The sequence below is a fragment of the Gadus morhua genome, chromosome 17 (genome assembly GCF_902167405.1).
Source record: "Gadus morhua chromosome 17, gadMor3.0, whole genome shotgun sequence".
Taxonomy (NCBI): Eukaryota; Metazoa; Chordata; class Actinopteri; order Gadiformes; family Gadidae; genus Gadus; species Gadus morhua.
This window is the reverse complement of record NC_044064.1, coordinates 6,450,097-6,460,222: the sequence shown is the minus strand read 5'-3', so window position 1 is coordinate 6,460,222 and position 10,126 is coordinate 6,450,097. Positions and strand designations below refer to the sequence as shown.

Below are 10,126 nucleotides of genomic sequence, written 5' to 3'. Positions count from 1 at the left end.
CCTCTCTTGGTTCAGAGACTAACCCTCTCCTGGTCTAATTGGTCGTGTGGTTCAGAGACCAACCCCTCTTTAGCGGCTGTGTGAGCGACAGGGGAAAAGGGCTCAGGAGGCAACTAAGGAGGCAAAATTCTTGGTAGAAAAAAGAGTCTTTACAAGAAGATAGGTCGGTACACAGGAAATCAGTTGACGATCAAGGCAACCAATCCTGCGAGGAGAAGACAGGGCTTAGTGGGTCGGTACACAGGTAGTCAGTCGGAGATCAGGCCAACAATCCGGTAGGGAGAAGGCAAAGACGTAGTCGGGAGTAAACAAGCAGGAATCACAAAACCGGGAACCGTAATAATCACTCAGGAAATGCTGGGACGCCTGAAACCAAGAACAAAGACAAACTTGTACAAAGGAAGGGAAACACACTGACTACATAAACTAGGAGGGGAATGTTAATGAGGGTGAAAACAATCAAGGAGAGTGAGGACAATCAGAGATTAGGAGTGAATCAATTAAGAGGGAAATAAGTGAAACCCTCTCCCCTGGTCTTATGGTTCGGACACTAACCCTCCCTCCTGGTTTGTTTGTCACCTGGATTCATTGACTAACCAGCAACGTAACATCATGGTGATAGGCCCCGGTGAATTGTTTTTTTTGTGCCCCCGCCCCCGCCCTAAACACAAGCACACGCACAGACACACGCTTGGACACACACACGCACAGCCACTCGAGAGAAATGCTATTGTCACCATCGGGGCCGGCGCTGTCCGTTTCGGTGTCCTAGGCGATTAATTATTAAGGGCGCCACCAGAGGGCGCCCCCGACACATTTGCCGCCCTAGGCGATCGCCTAGGTCGCATATGCCGAGCTGGACAGCTCCTTTTTTTTTCTACCTCCATGGGCCCCTGACGGCGTCTGGGCCACGGTGCAGCTGCACCGGTTGCACCGTCGATATTTACGCCATTGAGACTAACCCTCTCTCCTGGTCTTATTGGTTGTGTGGTTCAGAGACTAACCCTCTGTAACGGCTGTATAACCTATTTCAGAGACTAACCCTCTCTCTGGTCTCATGGTCAATCTGGCCAAAACTCATATTTTCTGCTGCTTGTTTCCAAAATCCAAAACAACGCAGTTAGCTAAATGTAGCATTTGTTAGCTACATCTAGCATCCGTTGGCTGTATGTAGCACCCCTTGTCTATGGATAGTACTACAATATATGTATCCAAATATATATAGTCAGGGCCGGCGATCACATAGGTCGCCTATGCCGCCTAGGGCGGCAAATGTGTTGGGGGGGCCCTCTGGTGGCGCCCCTAATTAATTAATTAATAATATACGAAACAAGCAAAATTGTTCCCAAATTGAACAGACTAGGGAGGGGGCGGGGTATTAATAGTTATGGCGCACTAATCCCCCTCCCGCTCGGAAGTCCTGTCCAGGGCACAATTTAATGTCGAATCGCCTCGGGCACCGAAACGGCCAGCGCCGGCCCTGTATATATTATATCATTATTATTGCTATGGATATAAGTTCCTGTCATGTCTTCCCTTCTTTTCTTGTCCAGGACACACCTATGTCCAGGGTGACTTCTGAGTGACCCCTCAGTGACCCCACAGAGCCCTGTCAGCCTATCAGCAGAGAGCATCTTTCGGACCTTGACCTCTCCAGTGCTACCGACATCTGATTGTTGAATCCTGACCACAAGCAAATCACTAAAGGAGTACAAGATTAACGCAATGACGCAGGAGGAGAATTCAAAAGTGAATCTCTTCTCAAAGTTTTGGAACGAAAGTACCAAAAGTTAAGCTCCTCCCCCCAAGCAAACGAGGGGGTCTGTCTGGAGGCTAAACCCCTCCCACTGGAACACGGGGCGTGTCTGGTGGTTAAGCCCCTCCCCGAAGGGTGGTGCGGACGGAGGGGCTTGGCCTGGTGCTGGGGGAGTGGCCTGATGGAAAAACACCAACCGTCCCCAGAGAGCAGCAGTGAGGAATGCACCGTCCTGGAAGCCCCGCCCCCCGACCCCAACGGCTGCCTGCTCCACACTGGAAAGGTATTATTAGTAGTATATTCATTATAGCGTTATAGCATTATAAGCGTCTTTGAGTACTTAGAAAAGCGCTATAAAAAACTGGTAAATTATTATTATTATTATTCGTATTTTTATATAATGTATTATTTGATCATATAAGGTATTATCATTATTATAACTTTTATAATCCTAATTATTATTGTATTATTATTATTAGCACTATCAATCAAGGTATTAGGTTTCATTAATTTTTTTATAATGATGGTTCCCTCCATCCCTCTCTCTCCCAGGTGGTGGAGCTGTACTGCAGTGAGTGCTCCTGTGCGGTGTGTGACGACTGTATTAGTGGGGACCATGAGGGGCACTCGACCGCCCCCATCGGGCCGGCCCTGGAACTGCAGCGCACCGCCCTTAAGGACAGACTGGAGTCAGCCAAGACAAGGTGTGTTTGTAACTGTGTCCATCCGTAGTCATAAAAATGTAACTATGGCATAGCCACATCCCCGAGTTGAACTGAGAATTAGTTGTTAACACGTTTTTTATAATGTATGTAAGGAATTCACGACAGTAATTGTATGAAATTCTCTACCTCTCTCTCTCTCCCTCTCCCTCTCTCTCTCTCCCTCTCAGACTCCCTCAGATCTCAGACACGCTGTCGTTGGTTAAGGAGATCCTGCAGCAGCTGACCAATCAGAGGACGTCCATCGAGGAGGACATCCAGTCCAGCTTTGAGGATCTTCACAAACAGCTGGACGTCAGGAAGAGCGTCCTGATGATGGAGCTGGAGGTCACCTACGGCCTGAAACAGAAGGTAGTACGAGGATAAAGTACTAGCAGAATTAGTACCTACGGCCTCAAACAGAAGGTACTACTACAGTACTACTAGTAGAATTAGTACCAACGGCCTAAGAACAGAAGTTCTGTATTATTAGTCGTCTTAATACCCAGAAAGTTGTTTGAGCACCTATGGACTCAAACAGAAAGTGATGTTTATGTGTAGTATCAGCAACTACGGCCTCAAACAGAAGGTGATGTTACTGTGTAGAATTTGCAGTAGTATTCTAGTAATGTATCATTCCAACAGGACCTCAGGCTTACCGCTTCCTCCTCCTTCTCCTCTTCCACCCCAGGTGCTGCAGGCCCAGGTGGACAGCCTGTTGCGGGGGGAGGGGGACATCCAGGACAGCTGTACCCAGACAGAGGAGACCTTGGCTGGGGAGGCCTGCGCCGCGAGCCTGCAGGCTGAGCAAGGCCTGGCGGAGCGGCTGGAAGAGTTGACCAATCAGGGCCTGCCGTGTCACCCGGAGGAGAACGACCAGCTGGACCTTATCCTGGAGACAGATGGCCTGAGGAAGTCCATCCACAACCTGGGGGCAGTTGTGAGCACCAGGTGAGAGCTAGTGCTATGCTAACGTCCTTAGCAACAGGTGAGAGCTCAGCTAGCGCTAGGGTACCGTCCTAAGCACCAGCTGAGAGCCATCGCTATGCTACCGTTGTTAGCGGAAGGTGAGAGCTTGGGCACCGCTGATAGCACAGGCAACATATGATGATGTCACTGGGATATTCCAACGTCATTTTGATAGTCGGATGACGTCATTTTCATAATCAGTTGATGTCACGTTGGTTATCAGAGGATGTCACGTTGATAAGCAGAAGATGTCACGTTGATAAGCAGAAGATGTCATTATTCCAGTGCGGTGGCGAGCCAGAGTGAGGCTATGGGAGCAGGTCTGGAGCAGTGCATTGTGGGACAGCCGGCCTCTGTTACCATAGTGACCAGAGACAAATCAGGAGGAGCATGCAGAAGTGGCAATGCACTACTCTCAGCGGAGGTACATACACACATGCACACTCACACGCACACACACCCACACCCACACCCACACCCACACCCACACACACACACACACACACACACACACACACACACACACACACACACACACACGCACAGCCACATCCACATACGGCAACACATACACACACACACACACACACACACACACGCACACGCACACGCACAGCCACATGCACACTTTTTCCTTGCTGCACATACTCAATTTTAAAAGCAACTTGTTGTGTGTGCGTTTTTGTGTGTGTGAGTGTCTGTATATGTGTGTGCGTGTGTGTGTTCCTGTGTGTGTGTGTGTGTGTGTGTGTGTGCGTGCGTGTGTGTGTGTGCAGGTATTCACCCCAGACGGCAGCATGGTGGACGGTGATATCCTGGACCATAAGAACGGGACGTATGAGTTTATTTACACACTGCCCAAGGAAGGACACTTCTCATTGGCTCTCCGGCTCTATGACCAACACATCAAAGGAAGTCCCTTCAAACTGACCGTCAGAAGACCATGTGACATAGACCCTGACGTACGAGACTACATTAATATCATACTTTTATTAATAATTAATTGATTCATTCGTTCATTAATCTTTTAATCCAAGCAATGCTGTGGCATAACTCATTTCGTCATTAAATATCTTTATGTCGGAGATTAAATCTAAATAGACATATGGATCTCTATAAACCTCGATGTCTATATTTAAACATGTCGTGGCTGCATGGCGGGCCCAGGTGTCCTCCCCTCCCACCACCACAGCTACCAGCTCGGCGGCCAACGCCACCCCATCCACAGGCTCCTCCGAGGGGGCCAAGCGCCGAGGAAAGTCCCCTGCTCAGAAGAAGAAGGCCTCCAAGAGAGCAAGCAGCGCACTGGGCACGCCCAGACGCAAAACACACAACCCTATAGAGGATGACCTCATCTTTAGGATAGGTACACACACACACACACACACACACACACACACACACACACACACACACACACACACACACACACACACACACACACACACACACAGACACACAAACTTATAAAAAAAAAAAACTTTTCATAATGTCCTCTGTATACTGACCTGTCTGTCAACCTGTCTGTCTGTCTCTAGGGTCCAAGGGGAGGAACAGAGGAGAGTTTACTAACCTTCAGGGCGTTGCAGCTTCCTCCACTGGGAAAATACTGATCGCTGACAGCAACAACCAGTGTGTTCAGGTAGCATGCACCCACACACACACACACACACACACACACACACACACACACACACACACACACACACACGCGCGCGCGCGCGCACACACATACACACACACACACACACACACACACACACACACACACACACACACACACACACACACACACACACAGACACACACATACACCCACCCCCCCACACATACATACACTGCCACGCTCACACAATCACACAGAACTATGCACATACTGAGTCGGATATGTTTTCCGTGTACCTATGTGTGTATGTAGTGTATGTGTATTTAAGTACACGTGTGTGCGTGTGCATAGATTTTCTCCAACGAAGGAGAGTTTAAGAGCCGGTTTGGGGTCAGAGGTCGGTCGCCAGGGCAACTGCAGCGTCCTACAGGCGTGGCGGTGCACCCCAGCGGTGACATCATCATCGCCGACTACGACAACAAGTGGGTCAGCATCTTCACCAGCGACGGCAAGTTCAAGGTAACCTTGGCAACCGCTTCCTCGCATTCGTTCAAGGTAGCCTTAAAGGGGTAGTTCGGAATTTTGGACATAGGGCTTGATTCCCAAGTTAGCCTTGGTGTTCTTTATCATTGGAGACAGTTTAACACATTTCATTCAGTCCTTCCAGTTGCAGAGTTTGCTCGTACTAGGCTAGCGCACGGCAACGGGCAATGCTAATAGCCTGCTAATAAAACGTATAAAACTAATAAAACTCTTACCCACTCCAGAGTACACCCTAGGCAAATCAACTATAACACCAGACGGTCGATGTAAATGTCTGTGTTGATAGAATAATGTTAGAAATAAAACCAACCTTGCATTGCATTGCATTTTGAGGGACTCGCTGTGTCTCAGCAGCAGTGTTATTTTCCTGGTAGTAGGCTACCGCAGCGGCGGACTGATACCTAGGTTAAATTCCGCTGCTGCTGAGAAAGTAGTCCCTCCAAAATGCGATGATTCATGCGAGTGCAAGGTTAGTTTTATTTCTTTAGTTCCTGGCAACCCCCTTCTCGCACTAGCTCAAGGTACCCTTAGCAACCCCCTCCTCGCACTAGTTCAAGGTAGCCTTGACTAGATGCAAGTCTCCTAATCTGTCGGCCGCTCAGGCCAAGCTGGGCTCCAGCAGGCTGATGGGGCCCAAGGGCGTGACGGTGGATCATAATGGTCACGTGATCGTCGTAGACAACAAGTCCTGCACCGTCTTCATCTTCCAGCCCACCGGGAAGCTCATCTCCAAGTTTGGTAGCCGTGGCAACGGGGACAAGCAGTTTGCAGGTATAATCGATTGTCGATCCTAACCAATGTTACCAGTAAAAGACTGTGGTTCTACCTGGAAGCTCCCAGTAGAACCAGTCGAAGACACTGGATGGACTGGGAAGCTCCCAGTAGAACCAGTGAAGACTGTGGTTGCTTTGTTGTGTTTCTCTAGGTCCCCACTTTGCTGCTGTCAACAACAACAATGAGATCATCGTGACGGACTTCCACAACCACTCCGTCAAGGTGAGCGTTGCTCCACCCTTCATTGGTTCTGCTGGTCTGACTGGTTTCCTGCGTTGGTCTGACTGGTTTCCTGTTTTGTGTTGGTCAGGTGTTTACACCGGACGGGGAGCTGGTCCTGAAGTTCGGGTCGAACGGCGAGGGGAACGGGCAGTTCAACGCTCCAACCGGCGTCGCCGTGGATGCCAACGGAAACATCATAGTGGCGGACTGGGGCAACAGCAGAATACAAGTGAGAGAGTGCGAGAGAGAGAGAGAGAGAGAGAGAGAGAGAGAGAGAGAGAGAGAGAGAGGGGGAGAGAGAGAGAGAGAGAGAGAGAGAGAGAGAGAGAGAGAGAGAGAGAGAGAGAGAGCGAGAGAGAGAGAGAGAGAGAGGGGGAGAGAGGGAGAGAGAGGGGGAGAGAGGGAGAGAGAGGGGGAGAGAGAGAGAGAGAGAGAGAGAGAGAGAGAGAGAGAGAGAGAGAGAGAGAGAGAGAGAGAGAGAGAGAGAGAGAGAGAGAGAGAGAGAGAGAGAGATGGAGAGGGGGGGAGAGAGAGAGAGAGAGAGAGAGAGAGAGAGAGAGAGAGAGAGAGAGAGAGAGAGAGAGAGAGAGAGAGGGGGGAGAGAGAGAGAGGGGAGAGAGAGAGAGAGAGAGAGAGGGGGGGAGAGAGAGAGAGAGAGAGAGAGAGAGAGAGAGAGAGAGAGAGAGAGAGAGAGAGAGAGAGAGAGAGAGAGAGAGAAGGAAGAATGCACACCATCCTTGATCCTCCCATCCAGGATTCAAACCCCAACTAACCATGTGGTGTTTCAGGTGTTCGACGGGAGCGGCTCCTTCCTGTCCTACATCAACACGTCTGCGGACCCCCTGTACGGCCCCCAGGGCCTGGCCCTCACCTCCGCCGGCCACGTGGTGGTCGCCGACTCTGGGAACCACTGCTTCAAAGTCTACCGCTACCTGCAGTAGAACTGAGACGGAGGGGGGGAGTCGGAGGGAGAGAGGGAGGGAAGGAGGGAGCCGGAGGGAGGGAGAGAGGGAGGGAAGGAGGGAGCCGGAGGGAAGGAGAGAGAGAGGGAGGGAGGGAGAGAGAGGGGGAGGGAACCGGAAGGAGGGAGGGAGCGAGGGAGGGAGGGAGGGTGACGGTGGGAGGGAGGGAGGGTGCCGGGGGGAGGGAGGGTGGGAGGGAGGGAGGGAGGCTGGGAGGGAGGGAGGGGAGCATGTGAAAGATGTCAAAATTGAACAATATTGATCATTCTTGTTACAATGATTACTTGTTGTTCCCTACAAGGACTATGACTATGTGACCATGATATGGACTGAGCTAACTTTAGCCTCGGCTTTAATGTAATTTGTCTTCCCACAATGCATTGTGGTTTATTGTTTGTGGTCTGGGATTAGGAAATGACTGAATGTTCACGTCTTAAAAGTTCATAGAAGTCATGAGCTTACATTTATCAGCTAATGTTACCGATATATTTCCCCTCCACGGTGTACTACTTTGCCTTAAAATGAACAAAGTAATCCATGTGGTTGACTCATGACTAATGCTGTGTATATTACGATTGTATGATTATGGAATGTTTGATCTTTCTTTACGTTTTGTAGACATAGTAGTCATGACTATCTTTGTCATTAAGATCAATGCTTGACTATGATTGCAAAATGCATTTGTTTATTTCATTGGATGCTTTACTGTGGTTGCTGAATGTATTTATTTATTCATTTGATGCTTTACTATGGTTGCTAAATGTGTTTATTTATTCCATTTAATGCTTGCATTTATTCCATTGGATGCTTCACTTTGGTTGCTAAATGTTTTTATTTATTCCATTGGATTCTTCACTATGGTTGCTAAATGTATTTATTTATCCATTGGATGCTTCACTATGGTTGCTAAATGTTTTTATTTATTACATTGGATGCTTCACTATGGTTGCTAAATGTTTTCATTTATTCCATTGGATGCTTCACTATGGTGATTGTTTTTATTTGAATTCAATGATAGCCTTTGTGGCCAACCCTGCATTTAGACTTCGCTTCAGTATTAATCTATTTTTTTTGAGAAATCTCTGGCAAGAAAAATATCTATACATTTAACATATATATTTTGTGAAAAAATCTATATCAAGAACAATATAATAATCGTATGCAGATGACAATACTTCATGTAATATAACATGTTTCATTTGCCAAAACATCATTAATGGTAGAATTGTAGCAATTCTAGAATGTTGACTCTGATTCTAGAATGTTTAGCAGACACATTTATCCAAAGCGACGCATACAATGAGTACATTTGTCCGAAGAAGGATAAAAAATATATATTGCTGTTGTTAGCACACTCAATATGTTCATAGAAACAAGTGCCAAGCATTTACAATTTTAGAATGTTTACTGAATCTAGGATGTTGAATCAGATCTAGAATGTTGACTTTGATTCTAGAATGTTGACCTGGATTCTAGAATGTTAATTCTACAATATCAACTCCGGTTCTCGAATTTTGGCTCTGATTTTAGAATGTTGTCATTGATTCTAGAATGTTAACTTTGAAACACAACAGGGTTTGGCTTAAAGATGGCATGAAATGAACACGGATTTGTCTGACCTTAATGCTCAGATCCCTCTTCATCCGTGTACTCATGGAATACCGCTGCAATACACCACAATAGTGACGACAGCTTGGGCCTCTCATTCACCTGTCCAAAAGGTATCCTCATCAAACATCATCCTGTGGTTTGCAACATTATTATCAATCATTATTACTAAAGCATTTACAGTGAACCTCGGAGGAATATGGAGATAAAGATCGCCTTTCCTCCGTTTTTTATTTGATCTTTAGTATACTGCTCTCTCCATACGTGATCTCATAATGCCTTCATACCATATAGTTTAGTTTGAAAATGTCTTTGCATCTTTTACATTCAAGTACGTTACATGGCATTCTTTTTCAGACATACATGTTGTTAAAGGCTTAACAACATGTCATACATGACATACATGTTGACATGCATGTTGTTAAAGACTTTCTTACTTGATTTTGCTTACCGGGAAAGGTTTCTCCTGCACTTAAAGGATACTGTAGTGGAAAGGCTAAGAGGAAACTAGTATTTAAACATTCAGTTTCATTTCAGTAAAAAACAACAATGTTTTGGACCCCAACAGTGTTTACATGTTAGAAGCCGTTAAATATGTAGACTATTGTTAAATATGGAGACCTGGTGTCAAATATCGAGACCTGGTGTTGAAGCGTAATTCCGGCGAAAATTGAACCCAGGGTCTTCTTCAACATGAAGACCCATCAAATAAGCCATCCGGACACTTTTTTTTGGTTGATAATCGAGTATAGAGCTTGCCCGCGAATCCCCGGGGCAATGTAACAGCCCAAGTGGCTGGTGTTAAATATTGAGACTAGATGGACTAGAAGCTGGCTGGTTAAATGATACATCATTTGTTGGTAATTGTAAAGGAATTCGGCAGGAAAAGTTTTGGTATTTTGATAATGAGAAAAGTTATGTAATTTTGAATAAAAAAAAAAACGAATGACACGACTAGTTGGAATGAAAATAGTCTGACACAATA

The 10,126-nt window shown here is 46.9% G+C and overlaps 1 protein-coding gene across 2 annotated transcripts in view; it reads left to right on the top strand.

Annotated features, from left to right (window-relative positions):
* The window catches only part of trim2b (tripartite motif containing 2b), a 10,724-nt gene extending 3,148 nt beyond the window's left edge, over window positions 1-7,576 (top strand). For both annotated transcript variants that reach the window (XM_030338100.1, XM_030338101.1), the window contains exons 2-14: window positions 1,554-2,039; window positions 2,309-2,460; window positions 2,649-2,829; window positions 3,149-3,408; window positions 3,712-3,850; window positions 4,203-4,388; window positions 4,594-4,792; window positions 4,965-5,068; window positions 5,384-5,551; window positions 6,178-6,346; window positions 6,501-6,571; window positions 6,660-6,800; window positions 7,360-7,576. In XM_030338100.1, coding sequence (XP_030193960.1) covers window positions 1,938-2,039; window positions 2,309-2,460; window positions 2,649-2,829; window positions 3,149-3,408; window positions 3,712-3,850; window positions 4,203-4,388; window positions 4,594-4,792; window positions 4,965-5,068; window positions 5,384-5,551; window positions 6,178-6,346; window positions 6,501-6,571; window positions 6,660-6,800; window positions 7,360-7,512 — 2,025 coding nt within the window. In that variant the 5' untranslated portion in view covers window positions 1,554-1,937 and the 3' untranslated portion in view covers window positions 7,513-7,576. The remainder of the gene's footprint in view (window positions 1-1,553; window positions 2,040-2,308; window positions 2,461-2,648; window positions 2,830-3,148; window positions 3,409-3,711; window positions 3,851-4,202; window positions 4,389-4,593; window positions 4,793-4,964; window positions 5,069-5,383; window positions 5,552-6,177; window positions 6,347-6,500; window positions 6,572-6,659; window positions 6,801-7,359) is intronic.
* Window positions 7,577-10,126: the final 2,550 nt, after the last annotated feature.